The 15,708-nt window shown below is 37.2% G+C and overlaps 1 protein-coding gene across 1 annotated transcript in view; it reads left to right on the top strand.

The window, feature by feature from the left end:
- HDAC9 (histone deacetylase 9) overlaps window positions 1-15,708 on the top strand; it is a 910,451-nt gene that overhangs the window by 544,390 nt on the left and 350,353 nt on the right. The window contains 2 exon segments of the mRNA XM_055314616.1: window positions 11,478-11,544; window positions 11,547-11,740. Of these exon segments, the coding sequence (XP_055170591.1) occupies window positions 11,478-11,544; window positions 11,547-11,740 (261 nt within the window).

The following is a 15,708-nucleotide window of genomic DNA, read 5'->3' on the forward strand; positions in this document are numbered from 1 at the left end:
TTATAGAAGCATTTCACGACATAATTATGAGTGGATGGTTTATAATATACAGAAAATGGCTTGTTGCTTTATTATTAGATGTGATGAAATCCTGTGTTTGTAAAAGAAACTAAATGACCATTTCAGTGGATTAATGTGTAACATTCATAAACGTTCCCAGTGCTGCTTTCATAACTTGAAGACCAAGGGAAGGACCTCGACCTTTCCTTTTCACTCTGCACTGTTAATCTAGTCAGAGACGCTTTTACTGAATGAGAAAAACAATAGTTGGACAGGACTATGAGGTAAGAAAATAGGGGAAAGAAAAATATCTGGGGAATTAAGCCATGTGAGTGGTTTGACTGATGTTGATTCCAGGCTGTTCAAAGGGAGAGGGAAGCTAAATAATTTGGTTGTTTCTCAACCTTGACAAATAGTTTCATTTGACAGGATGAAATAATTAAGTCTTACTAAGGAATTTTTAATAAAGCTAAGTGATTTGTGGACATGAAAACCACCAATATGTGGCAGTCTCTTTGTTACAGATTTTGGTTGCTTCTAAATTCCTGATTTTAGTTTTCTTCCCATGTATATTTCTGCCCTTCCTCTAAATATTTATGAAATCTGAGGGATCATAGTGACCCTGAAGTGTCATATGATCTAGAGGATTCCCATTCCTTCAGGCAGAATTGCATTCAGGGCTAAGCTCCCATATCCTAAAGGCACTGTTACTCTCTTGCTATCAACTTGGTTGTATCAACCAGCAATAAAAACTCACTTCTAAAAAATAATTTCCTGGCATGGAGTCATTGATGGTGTTCCAAAAAGATTTATTAGCAACTATTGTGCTGCATACTGCAAATGAAAATAAAGAAGGCATGTACTTTCCCTTGAATGACCCATAGACCTGTGAACAGATCCTTCTAGTCAAAGGCAGTTCTATGTAATGAAGAGCTTATATGAATTGCAAAATCTCAAATACTTGATAACCTTTCCAAGAGAAGTTTCTGATGTCCTGCAGGATTATTTATTAGTTTTGCAACTTTGAACAAAGTACTAAACCTCTGCATCCAGTAATTCTCTAATCTGCATGTTTTAAAGGTTTATAGTGAGGACTACATGAAAGGATGTACTGAAAGTGCTTTGTAAACATGGTCGGCACTACTGAAATCTAATGCAGTATTTATGTTCTTATGTAGCACTAATAGTTTTATTTTCCTTATTCTTTTAATGAAAATGGTTGTCTGGAAGTGCTAAAATACTTCCAAGATACACATTTCCTACTTGCCTCAATCTTGCATCAAGCTACTTTGTTGTAAACCAAACCACTAAATTTTGTTCCAACTTGAGCCTTTGTATTCATCATGAAGCAGACCTTGTTTTCTCTTTGGAACAGTATTATGGTTAATTACTGAATTATTTAGTGAGGTATAATTTACACAGCAAAATGTATTCCTTTTGCTGTACAATTCAGTGATTTTTGACAAATGCATATCGTCATATAATTACCACAGTCAAGATACAGAACAGTTCCCTCAACTTACAAGCTTCCCTTGTGTTGCTCCTTTGTCGTCAGTCGCTACCCCTACCTCCAACCCCTGGCAAAGTAGTTAAATTTTTGACCATGGAAGGAACATAAAACAAATCTCAAGTATGAAGGATGGTATATTTTAAGAGCAAGCAGATATCAGCTCTAAATGATCTAAACCATAGAATGTTTAAGAAGGGCCATAAGGGATTATTTTCAGAGGTCATAGGCAGACACTCTGTGGACTGAATCCATTCCATTGAACTGCTGTCATTGGCCTGCCTGGTATCTCAAAAAGCGTTTGAATTACTGGTCAATCTTTAAAAATAGAAAGATTTCAAATACAAATCTGGATTTCTGGCATTGTCTGAAAAATTGAAAATCTGACTACACTGGGGCCCATGTTTCCATGTGGCAATTATTTTCTGGGGTTTACTCTTGGTCATCCATTTTCAATAGGACTTGTGCTGCTCTCCAGATTACCAAAGCAAGGGTTGATTAATGGGGAGAACGGTTTGATTATGAATCAATTGATTGGAAAATTACTGACTTTGAGATCGTGTCTATTCTGAGACACAGTCTAAAGTCATCGAGGGTGCCTTTCCTTAAATGTGCCTCTATCTATATTCCATTACCCTTAAAAAGCAAAGAAAGAAAACTTTGAAAGAAAGTGTACTATCAACTGAATATTGGAAAGTGGATTATTGGGGGAAAATCCTATTATGAAATAAAAAGAACATAAAATTGCACAGTGCTATAAAAGAAGGAAAAATAGGGGATCCCTGGGTGGCTCAGCGGTTTGGCGCCTGCCTTTGGCCCCGGGCACAATCCTGGAGTGCCAGGATCGAGTCCCACATCAGGCTCCCGGCATGGAGCCTGCTTCTCCCTCCTCCTGTGTTTCTGCCTCTCTCTCTCTCTCTCTGTCTCTCTATGTCTATCATGAATGAATGAATGAATGAATGAATGAATGAATGAATAAATAAATAAATAAATAAATAAATAAATAACTCTTTAAAAAGAAAGAAGATAAAATAGCTTCTTTGTGTTCTAATTAGGTCCTGTTACGTTCTCTTGATGAGGATTTTATATTCTGAAAGTCAGTCTGTCTGTTTCTACTTTTGCCCACCTAAATCCAGTCTTCTATAGCAGCTGGAGTGACCATTTACAAATACAAATTAAATCATATCAAGGGCTTGCTTAAAACCCCCCAGCTGCTCCTATCATACAGAGGATAAAATCCAAACATCTTCTTGTGGCTTACAAGGCTGCCGTGATCTGGCTCTTGCCCCCATCACTGACCTCATCTCCTACTCTCTTCCCTTCCTTGCTGACTTCCAGCCATGCTGGCTTCTTCTCCCATCTGTGGAGAATGTCATTCCATCCCCAGTTGTGCTGGCCACCGTTCTGTGTGGAATGTTCCACCTCTGGATCTTCTCATGACTCGATCTTGGTATTGGAGTCTCTCTTAGCTCCGGCCTCAGGTCTTCTGAGAGGCCTTCCCTACCCATACCGATTAGACACAGACACTCCCTTTCCCCATCATTCCCTACCACATTAGGTTCCAATCTTCAGTTGCTTACTTTGTGCTTCCTCCTTTGAGAGGTTCCCGACTGACTGCTCTTCTCAGGATGTGGCATATAGTAAGTGCTCAATAAAAATTGCCTGACTAATGAAAGAGTAGATGAGTAACTTTCTCAAACTTAACTTGAAGCACTGGAAGGAGGAAATTTTCAGCACCCTTTCCAGAAGTTAACACTTGTTTAAGTTAATTGAATTATTAGGATGTTTTGAAGCCAGAAAAAAAGGATATTTTAATTGTAGGCATTGTTTTTATATTTATTTATTTATTTATTTATCTATCTATCTATTTATTTTAAAGATTTTATTTGTTTATTCATGAGTGGCACAGAGAGAGAGAGGCAGAGACACAGGCAGAGGGAGAAGCGGGCTCCATGCAGGGAGCCCAACGTAGGACTCGATCCCGAGTCTCCAGGATCACGCCCTGGGCTGAAGGCGGCACTAAACCACTGAGCCACCTGGGCTGCCCAACAGGCATTGTTTTTAGACAATCATTTAAAGTTGAACAGATAAACACATTTTATGAAGAATTCATTTGGTCCCTAGATTAGTTTTATATCCCCTCAATATCAGTAAGAAGGGACATTTTTCAGTTAGACTTTTGATTAGTGTGAATAATGAGGCAGTATTTAGAAATATTTCTCTCTTATTATTTAGCTTGGTTCTTCTGGTGATTTCCCTAAAACTCACAGGAGTGAAATGGCATTGAGTATTTTGGCTCGAGGCAGAGTTCTTCTCTAAGTAGACCTCTTGGTTTGAAAGCCCTCCGTGTTCTGCATGTTGTTTTTGAGAACAGTTGGTACATACCTAATCTATTTGTGATTTGAGACAGAATTTTATCATTGTTTTAAAATCTAGTTTCCTTGGAGCTTAAGGGAAAGGTTTCATTTTCCAAAAGAAGAATTTTGCATTTATTTAAAAGAAACAAAAAAGAACAAAAACAAAACTTGTGCCATTCCCCAAGTAAAATCTGTCTTCAGATCTGAGGCAAAATAGGAAAGTGATGAGTTAGGTTGAAGGTCACTTTGCATAGTTTAATAATCACATTCAAACACTTGTGCTTAATGGGTTGTTGACAATTTCAGAAAACCAGATGTCCATCAGAAACAGATTTACTCCTTATACGCTCTTGTTCTTAGCTGCCATTCCAAATCTGAAGATATTTGTGGGTACATGAAAGATCACTGTGGGAAAAAAATGTTAAATATGGAATTTAAAGATACTTTATTTGATAGCACTTATGCTTGTGTTGACTTCCAGACTTTGTTAGTGCAACTTACACGGAGAGGAGCTTCATGTGCTCATGTATAAAGGTTAACAGCACAGCCTTTAAATATTATTTCATGAATTTTACATCATTTGCTACTTAGAATATATGATATTTAATGTAGAATATAAACAGTGAAATTATGGACTTACTGTAATTATGATCCTAGCAGAGATTGATAAGAATGGAACCGTAACACTTGAAGGTTAGGGATTTAGATAAATTATCATATCTGGTCTATAGCATGTCAGTGTGAGTGGGGATGCACGTGTGTGTTACAAACCCAGAGTGGTCATAGACTGCCTGCACCGTTCTTAGTGTTTAATACAATTGCTGTGTGCAGGCAATACAGAGAAACACTGACAGACGAGGAAGAGGCACAGATAAAAGGGGAAGGAGAAGCACAGCCATCATCTTCCTCTCAGCTGGGTTCCCCACCAAAGTAACTCACCTGGTGTCAGACGAATGACACGTGGTGTGTTTTACAGATGGGCCCTCAGCCGAGATTCACACAGGCTTGCACATTTATCTGTCACACAGATGTTTCGTCTTGTGTTTTGTAGCCAGCAAGGCAACAGCTCAACTTTGCTGGGGGATCACCTCCAGATGTTCAACCAAAGGGATACTCTGCTACCCCACTGAGAGTAAGCAGACAGCTCCTCCCTGCATCTGGGGCCGCTCAGCGACAGTGCAAATTAGAAAAGGGTTAGCCCATACCATCTTTGTAATGGTCACATTTGAAGTTCAAAAACACATACAACATAACATAATTGGAGTACTGAATGTCTTCGTAAATAGAAATTTACAAACAACATCAAGTAATTTTTTATTTAAAAAATCTCAAATAAGTTAAACCTGGCAGGCCAGTTTTCTGTGACTTTGGTTTGTAGATTTTTCTTGCTGATGTTAATTGTTAATTTTTCCACTCTGGCAAATTTGACTGCTTAAACAAAAACAGCTTTAGTCAAATACCTGGAAAAAGAGGTCTAGATTAACTTTTTCTATGTGTTTATATTCTGCAAAACCATCTCCAGGAGATCCCATCGAGCACTTTTGTATTTTGTGGAACTTTGCAAAAGAGCACATTGTATTTCAGAGATGGTGAAAAAAAAAATGTTATTGCTTGTGGGGACATTGACATTTGCTGCATAATCTGGGAAGAAAAGTGTCAAAGCACTGTTCCTAATATCAGTTAAGCTTTCGGTATTTATTAAAAAGATGAGTTAGAAGCAGGACAAATCCTCGATTTTTGACTTATGCACTTGGGTATTGTCTGTTTACTCAGATGAGAAAATTAGGTGAAGGAGAAGAAAGGTTTTCTTTGAACTACTTGTAGTTTATGAAACCTGTTAGATATTCTAGATCTAAGGGAAAATGTTAAGGAAGCAGCTGAATGTGTAAGTTTGGAGCTGGGCAGGGGAGACACTGGAATTATTTGTGTTAGTACAGTTGTCATCAGAATATAGCTGTTTCAGAGTAGAATGCAGAGTGGAAGGGTATAAAAAAATTCTAGGTTTCTACTCTTTTCTTTGGATATGGCTCAGCTTCTCCTGGAAGTGAAATTCCTTCTTTACAAAATAAGGATTTGAAGGGTGTTATTAGAAATTTTCCAATGACTACATTTTATATGTACACGATCTCTACTCCTAAGTTACTGTTTTATGTCAAGAAACATTTCTTTTACAAACCATCGAGGAATTCGACCCTTGGAAGATCATTCTGCTATTTGGCCGTCTTGCCCAGTTATCACAGTGTTATTCATTCTGACACTTCTCTCTCTCATGTTTCCTTTAGTGCATCACAAGTGTAGATGAAGCCAAAGGAACTAACTAGAACAAATGACATTGTTTCTTTATTGCACACTGAAAATTGTTATATACGTATCTGTGTCAGTGAGGTTGTAAATACTGATCAAAATTGATTCATGGACTACACGATGAGATTTCCGGGTACATCTGTGACCTCAGAAATACATTAACAGGTCAGATTTCAGAAGGTTTTTTTTCTTGAGTAAAATGTACATATGACATATTCTGTGAACATTCAGCATTTGATCACTATTAGAGATTTTCTTTGACTTACTTGCTATCTATGGGAAATTATATTCCAGGAAATTAGCATGCAGTTCATCTGGTCTTTAGCTACACCCACAGTAGTGATATCAGTCTCTTACTTTCAAAGATGCTATGATTGTGTCTTGGTGCCCTTTTTTGGGATGTTTTACCCTCACTAACACTTATTAATATTCTGTTTAAATTGCCACTGATTTTGGCATGAACACAGTCATTACTGACTTTAATAAGAGAGATTTCGGTCAGATAGTGTGGATGAAAGCCTTGTTGGTGTGAATTCTAATGAGAATGGGAAAAGAAAAATGAAGACAGTAAAGAAAGATAGCTCAAGGAGTTTTGCTGTGAAGGGAGATACATAATGGTGTTGGGGGAGCAAGGGAGGTTTTACTTAAGACAGATTATCTTCTGAAAATGCACCAATAAGAATATTCCAGCAGAGAGGAGAAATGTATGTTGGAGGACAGGGTGGATAATTGCAGGAAGGGATAGGATACAGGCCATAAGCCAAGGGATTGCCGGAGATAAAAGTGCAGACATCACTTTTAGAACAGGAGGAAGGGTGAATGGGACAGCTTGGTAAATGCGATGGTAGCAGGATGTTGAGTTTCTCTTTGGAGGCTTCTGTTTTCTCAGTGAAATAACAAGCACAGGCATCAGCAGGGAGTGAAGAAAAGGTCTGGTTTTCGAGATTTGAGGAGAGAGGAGGTAGTTTGAAATTGTCATTGAAAGAGTGGGAGTGAATTAACTGCAGAAATGTAGTAGGATTGCCAGGCAGTACTGATGAGGGCCCTTTTGAGGGTTTTGCTCATGAATCTGAAGAGAAACATTCAGCATGATTGTAATTTGTTTGTTTGTTTCCTTGCTTATTCAGCTGCTTGGGTTTGGCAGAGATGTAGTATTAACCAAGGTTGGAAGTCTTACTTTTCCAGTAAAACCCGTATTGAAAAGGGCAGGGGTGGGCGCCTGAGTGGCTCAGTTGGTTAAGCATCTGCCTTCAGCTCAGGTCATGATCCTGGAGTCATGGGATCAAGTCCCACCTTCTGCTCCCTGCTTAGAGGAGAGTCTGCTTCCCTATCTGAGACTCACCTCACTAGTACTCTCTCTCTCTCTCTCTCTCAAATAAATAAATAAAATATTTTTTAAAAAGAAAGAAAAGGGCAGGGGAGTTGAAGACAACGTAAGGGAGTGATTTTTTTTTTTAAGATTTCTTTATTTGAGAGAGATTGTGCATGCAAGGGGAAGGACAGAGGGAGAGAGAGAAAGAGGGAATCTCAAGCAGGCTCCCCGCTAAGGGCAGAACCCCGACATGGGGCTTGATCCCAGGACCCTGAGATCATAACCTGATCCGAAATCAAGTCACACACTTAACTGACTGAGCCACCCAGGTGCCCCAAAGGAGTGATTTTTAATGATGGAAAATGGAGCCTAGTCTAGCAAGGAGGAAAGTGAGAGGATGAAGAGTGGTAGGGAGTGAGAATATGTTAGGCTCAATCACTTAGAGGACCCTCTGGAGCTGGAGAATGGTTAAGGTCAGAATATATTGAGAATGAAGCAGAAAGAAGTCATGTTTGAAACAGATTTAGTAAAGTGCACAGCTACCAGTGAAGACCTGGGCTAGGGTATGATCATAGCATTGGGCACTGAGGAAGAGCAGATAAAAAGACTATTGGATGTGAGGAAGTCAAGGTCCTAAGACTTGTTGGAACTGGGACTGGAAAGGAGAAGAATAGCAATAGACTTTCCCTATTTTCACTGCTAAGGAAAAGGAAAGTAGGGGCACTTTCCTCTTGGTGATTAAATACTCTGCATAGTCAAACATCCAGAAGCTATGAAAGTGGCAGTCACTCCTCAGTAAAGGGGGACTTCTGATGTGACATTTTCTGGACAGTGGTCCTGTGCTTCCTGGTGGACCTTTCATGAACGGCCCCTCAGTTCTTCTCTCAGGGCCACACATCCCATATAGTTTCCTTCTGCCTTCCTCCCAGAGGCTCTTATGCACAGGAACTTTGAACACCTCCCAGAGGTGTCCACTTGCCTCATACATGTCCTTGGCCCCCCAGCTCTGCCTGATGTGCTAGCTCCCATGAATTTTTCCAGCTAAGCTTTAGCAATGAGAGGGAAAAGTTCTGCAGCTCCACATGCATCCATCTAGACGATGAACTGCAGCCGTCTGCTTGCAGATCGTCCCTCTGAGGGACTTTTGCAGCCTCCTTCACCTGAGTGATACCTTTCCTTATATCAATCTCTTCTCCCCACAAGACCCTCTATCATCCTCTTGTATGTCACATCTGAGGTGAGAGACAGGGGTAAGGGCTGGCTGATGAGCTTTCTCTCTGAAGAATGGGTGGATACTTGTCACCCGAAGTCCCTATCCCTGGGGTCCCAGCCCAAACTGGGACTTTTCCATTAAAATCCTGCCTGTTTTCTATGGTGTCACGTGTTCTTTTTCTAACAGCCGATCAAGTTGGATCCTATAGATGTACAATCAAAGCTTAGGAATATTACATTGTCCCTCTTCTCCAAAATCTTAGCAGTATGCAAGGTATTGTGTATTTAATGTTGTTATGTAAATATTTGGCATTGGTACAAAAGTCCTGCAAATAGTTTCCTAAAAAGTACTCAAAAACATTTAAAGAATGATGGGACGACCGTTCTTATGCTGACAGCCCAGGAAAATAGATGGTAGACTGTAGGTACAAAGGAAATTGATATTTAAATTTGCCTTCTTCATTTTGACATAAATTTTGATTGGTATCTATTCTCTTGGTTTGATTATGTCTAACTTAAGATTGGTGATGTTTATATCTTATTAATGGCTTATTTCCTAATTTGTACTTTATTTCTATAGAATCTTGTTCTCAACCCAAATACATTATAAACTGTGTTACTCTCTCCAATATCATCTTCCAGCATTTTTTCCCATCTTCCTGTGCTGAAACCTCATTGGCCTTTCATTTGCTCCAACACACTGGACTCCTTTTCAGCATATGTACTGTGCCTTCTGCCAGAAATGCTCTCTACCCTTATTTCAACCCATTACACTCATGCAACTAGAACTTCCTTTCTATCCTTCCTCTTTCACGTCTCAACCTAAACATAGCACCCTGTCAGTAGTGAAACCTCTCTTAACCCACAGTTATGCTCCTGTGCCAACTAGCGTGTACTCTCATAACACCCCGGGCTTCTTCCCATTTCATTTACCCTACTTGAAAATCAGAATACATTTATTTATCTGGTTCCCTTCTAACACACTAAACTATAAGCTCCATGAGGGCAAGGCAATGGCTATTTTCCCAGTGCTTATTAGCATGGTGTCTTGAACACAATTGGCACTCAATAAATATTTGTTGCACAAATGAACAAAAAATCCCAATAACTTTACCTACAGTGAAAGTGGAGGGTTTCGTCAGTTGGTGTACAGCCCTCTGAGGTGATGTAGCCTGGAGGAAAGTCTGTAAGCCTAAAGAGAGTAAGACACCCTTCAGAGTTGGAGTATGTAGAAGTATTCTAACTCTAAGCATGTGTTTAGCCTTAAAAACATAGTTAGGTGTGGGGGGTGGGGGAGATAAGCTTAAACTGTACCAAGAAATATTAGTATTCATGATTTTAGCAGTTATATTCTTAAGTGTGCTGTTTATTTTTATTTTTTTTTTAATTTTTATTTATTTATGATAGTCACAGAGAGAGAAAGAGAGAGAGGCAGAGACATAGGCAGAGGAAGAAGCAGGCTCCATGCACCGGGAGCCCGACGTGGGATTCGATCCCGGGTCTCCAGGATCGCGCCCTGGGTCAAAGGCAGGCGCCAAACCGCTGCGCCACCCAGGGATCCCAAGTGTGCTGTTTATTAACAATATTTGGCCTATTACTTACATGGGTTCTGACTTAACAGAAAATTCTAATCACTCTTGAAACCACAGTTCAAGATCTGCAGATGATCAGTCGCTGGGGTCATTGTGAATCAAAACAAGAGACCTGTGACATGAAATCATCTTGAGAATTTTACTCCATTTATTGAGCTTTTATACTGTGATATTTTGCTGTTGTTTAAGTTAGGTATGTTCTCATTTTTTTAAATCATTGAGCAGTTGATTCATATACTTCTGAAGATTAAGTATAATTTAATTATAAAATAAAGGTCTAAATAATAGTTTTCCGATTAAAAATAATTCTTATTATTTAACCTGGATATGTTCATAAAACATTTTTAGCGCTATCACATTTTTTAAGAATCCCACATCTTTTTGAAGTTTAGGATTTCCAAATCAGTATTTCCATGTTTTACCAGTACATATAAGAAGATGTTTTATCATTTGACCCTTTAGGTATGGGAAAATAAGATAGATGAGGACTTAGCATTTGTGCTTGTGTGTTATAGTGGTTGACATTCTCAAAAAAAATGAGATTGTGGAAGTTTTTCACTACCTTTCCATTAATTCCATTACACTTTATCTTTAAAGAAAAATATTCTCAGGTTTATTTGGATTACATTGTCTCAGTACAAACTGTACTTGTGAAAGTTTTAGGATTCCCATCAAAAAAGCTTATTTACCTTTCCCCCACCATTTTCTAAGTGTGTTAGAGAGTAATCCATTAAAAAAAAAGCACTTAGGGGATCCCTGGGTGGCGCAGCGGTTTGGCGCCTGCCTTTGGCCCAGGGCGCGATCCTGGAGACCCGGGATCGAATCCCACGTCGGGCTCCCGGTGCATGGAGCCTGCTTCTCCCTCTGCCTGTGTCTCTGCCTCTCTATCTCTCTCTCTGTGACTATCATAACTAAATAAAAAATTTTAAAAAAATAATAAAAAATTAAAAAGGCACTTAAAGACCTCATTTTCTGCCTACTACACCAATACAATATGGAAGTGATGAGACTTGCTTCAGATTTAGTATTACTTGAGGAAGTTCGTTGCATACAAATTCATTCTGAAATTGATGTCCAGAAACTAGACATCAGAACGTACTGAAGTAGAGTCATTAGAAATAAAAGTGTGTATTTTGCTTCTCTGTTACCACCAAGAACTGTTGAATTTTGAATCCCTGAACACTCTCTTCTAGCTGCTTTCGAAATCTATTGAACAACTGAAGCAACCAGGCAGTCACCTCGAGGAAGCGGAGGAAGAGCTTCAGGGGACCAGGCGATGCAGGAAGACAGAGCGCCCTCTAGTGGCAACAGCACTAGGAGCGACAGCAGTGCTTGTGTGGATGACACACTGGGACAAGTTGGGGCTGTGAAGGTCAAGGAGGAACCAGTGGACAGTGATGAAGATGCTCAGATCCAGGAAATGGAATCTGGGGAGCAGGCTGCTTTTATGCAACAGGTAATAGGCAAAGATTTAGCTCCAGGATTTGTAATTAAAGTCATTATCTGAATATGAAATGCATTGCAGGTTTTGGTAAATGGATATTATTTCCTATCTGTTTATATTTCTGAATGATTTGATTTTAGTGTTTAAGGATTCTACTTATTGCAGATATATCTATATAGAGATTTCTCTATATATTGATTTCTATATAGATATCAAGGTTTCATTGAAACTCCACTGGTAAGGAAATACTTGTGACACTAAAATTATACTACATAAGTATACAAGTAATTAATAGGCTTTAAATTCATCCCAAAGCCTGTCACACCAGTTACTTCTAAGGAAAACGAACTCACTGTTATTTTTAGTTTACCTGTTGAGATCAGTGACTGCTGGATATACTCACCCAGTCTGATCAATGAAACATTCTATTAGTTCTTGATTTTTTTTGATATGTAGAATTCAATTTTCACATTGTTGTACATAATGTATCATACTATAGTCTTGAACACTGTTAAAAGTAGTCTGCCCTTTCCTTCCTCTCTCTTTTTTGTTAAGTTAAATGTTCTGGTTACCATGCCAATAGTCCTTAGGTTATTGTATAGATTGCAATTGAAAATATTAGGATAGAGGTGGTTTTAAATATATAGATTGCAAAGTACAGCACTATTTTAACTATTACATTATGTCTCACCTAGCACTGCTCATTTTACTTTTATCTTGTGTTATTTGATGACATTGTCTATCAAAAAAGATCAAATGAAGCCAATGCAAATAGCGGCAAGAAGTAATGTGCAGCATTATGGTTCAACCAGATACTATATTGTATCTACAGTTGTGGAAAACACAGTGAAGGTATGAAGATTATCTGATACGAAGTCACAATCATTTTTAAAAGAAGAAGGTGTATCATATTTTATAATCACATCACTAGGATCTCTTAGGTAGAATTCCATAAGGACTTGGCATATACCATACCATTTTGGCAAATACAAATTTAGGAAAGTTATGCTTAACAACAGAATCTCCTTGTATATAACACACCTTCAGAAGGACTGTGTCCTTTGATGCTATGAAATACAAACAACTTTGAAGGCAACAGAAGACTCTGTTTATTCAAGTCCGTTCTTTGTCAGGTTCCTGCTGTTCTCCTACAGAAAACTGATTCTATGAGGCTGAACAGGAAATGCCTTGTGGAAACAGGAAGTCTAAGTGATTCATGTAATGAGGAATGTAGGGGGAAAAAAAACGGAGGATAGTGTTTTACTCTTTCTGTTTTTAAAGGGCACTCTATGAATTGATTTATTGTCTAAGAAAATAACACCACAAGTAGGGAAATTGTTAAGGAAGCTTTTCACTCTGGAACATTTCCTTCATACTCCCTTTTGATATGTTTACCTTGTTTTATAGGTTTACTTTTGTTAAGCTAGTTAAAGATTCATTGTATTAAGACCCCTTTAAAATGGATCATCCAAATTGACCTAGAATCTTTGTGAGGTTTTTTTTCTATTAAAATATTTATATTTCTAAATCCAAGGTATTTTAAGGTGTAGTATCCTGTTTCAAAGGAGATATAACGATTTTGCCAAATGTAGACATTGTAACCACTGTATGTTATTGGCACGTGTTGTTTACATTTTGCTGTGACATTTAAAATATTTCTTAAAAAAAAAGGTCACTGCTAAAGATACATTATCCTTTTTTAAAAAGTCTCCATTCAAATTAAATTAACATAACTAGAAGTTAGAAAGTTTAAAACTTTTCCATATAATGAAAGTCCTTCTGATAATTTGACAAATAGCTATAGTAGGCAACTTTTCCTATTACCAACATATTTTGGTTAGTATATTCCTTGAGATTAAAATGACTTTTTGTCAGTTGTTTTGCATTAAAAATATGGCATTCCTAAGATAAAATTGTATATTTTTTCCATCTCATAAATATTCATTTTCTTTAAAGTCTTTTTTCAATCTCATAAAAAAAGGGATAGTGCATCTTTTAAAATACATTTTATTTGGGGAGGAACATGTGGCTGAGCAGACTTTTGTATAATATTACTTCAAAGATATGTAATCACAAACAAAAAAAAACTATTTTTTATAATGTCATTTGAGAGAGCTTCATCAGTACAGTTGGTGGACATTAATTGTTTGAATTTGATAGTCTTTGAATTTAATCAAGAAACTACCTGGAACCAGTGAAAAAGAAAGCTGGACTTAATTCATCTTAGAATTAATTGATAAATGTCTCTTTTAAAATCTACTGTATTTATTATAATTTACACCCTTGAAGGTGATCTCTTGTTTTGTGTTGTAAATATATTGTTTGTATGCTTCCTTCTTGCCTTCTGTTATAAGTCTCTTCCTTTCTCAAATAAAGTTTTTTTTAAAAGATCCCCTTTCATACATTTGGCTTTGTGTAAACTTGATATACTTAATCGGATCTGAAGCTCATGCGCTAGGTCTCATATACCAAAATATATTGCCATTCGTTGTTGAAACAAGAAAATGAAGATATTTTGAGCCGTTATTTCTCATACCATTAAAAATAATAAACCCAACAATGATTTAAACTATTTATGTCAGCCATTATCAAATAGCAGACGTGTAAAATTTGCTGCCTTTTCCTTTTCCCAGCGTGGCCTCTTTTTCATAATATGTTATCATGTTTGATGTCAACTTCCAAATATAAAATCTTATATAAATAAATGTTAATTCTTAACTTTGCTCAACTTAAAAAATCATTTTAAAAAGGTTAACGTAATCCCTCCAATGTAACAAGCACTCAATAAATGTCGAAATAAATATCAAAACATTACAGTGACAGACTGACCTGCAAGTATAAAGTAACAGTACATAAATGTAAAGAGAAAAAAAACTAATTAAATGACCTCCCTTTTATGGAAACAGTTATTATAATAATAGTGTAAGGAACAAGGAGCATGGCTCAGGTAAAGGAAACATAGACATCTCTGCACCCTGACATACCTAGCTCTTCCTCGCAAAACTTAAATCAGTCAGTACTTCTTAATGTGTCACTGTGTTTTTGTTCCCATAATCTAAACTTTAATAACATCATACAAATTAAAATTATCCTAAGTCACAACAATATTGCATTAGATTATTAAGAATTCTGGAGCTAATATCATTGACTATTACAAAATGGATTATCATTCCACAATGCCATAAGCCTGATAATTTGGTCAGAATTGTGGGAATACCATTAGTTATAATTTCCCAAGAATTGCCTTTGGACTTTTATAAAATTGAGTAACTTGGTACCAGATCCTCAAAAAAGAGTTGGAGGAACCAATTAGATATGGTTTTATACTGTATATCTGATTTTTGAAGTGTAAAGTGGATGTTTCAATAAAAAGTATCAATCTCATGTTAAAAACTTTTTCTTCAGGAAAATAATTTTTGTCAGGACTTGGAATAAATAAACATTAGATTTCCTGATCTGGCAGTAAAAATCCACCTTCTCATTGGTGAAGGTGGCTGCTGAAATGGAGACTGGTTGCTTTTCATAAATCTGAAAAGGATTGTTTTTAAGAAATTTTTACTTTGCTTTATACTTTTTTTTCTCTAAAGGATGTTAAAAATGAATTCCGACACTAACCATTTTTTTAAACTTAGTACTCAACAGATGTTTAGGTCAACAACAGTATTTTTTTTTATTTGGCATTTCCTTTGTGATTTTTTTTCAATAATGGAAGCACAGAATTGTGGGTATACAATTGTGAATTAACAATGATAAATAATCAAGGTCTACAAATTATAATCAATTATAATCAAGAACTTGAAGATGTAAGAGGAGGAATCTGAGAGGTAGATTACCATTCCTTTTAATATTGATAATTCCTCCATCTGGGTTTTAAAAGTATGGGAGAGCAATCAAAGGATTCTAGCAAATAAAACAAGATACTGGGAATGTGACTTTTTAGAACTTCTCTATTAGGATTTGAAAGGTTTTCTACTCTAATT

Source organism: Nyctereutes procyonoides, unplaced genomic scaffold (assembly GCF_905146905.1).
Source record: "Nyctereutes procyonoides isolate TBG_1078 unplaced genomic scaffold, NYPRO_anot_genome, whole genome shotgun sequence".
NCBI lineage: Eukaryota > Metazoa > Chordata > Mammalia > Carnivora > Canidae > Nyctereutes > Nyctereutes procyonoides.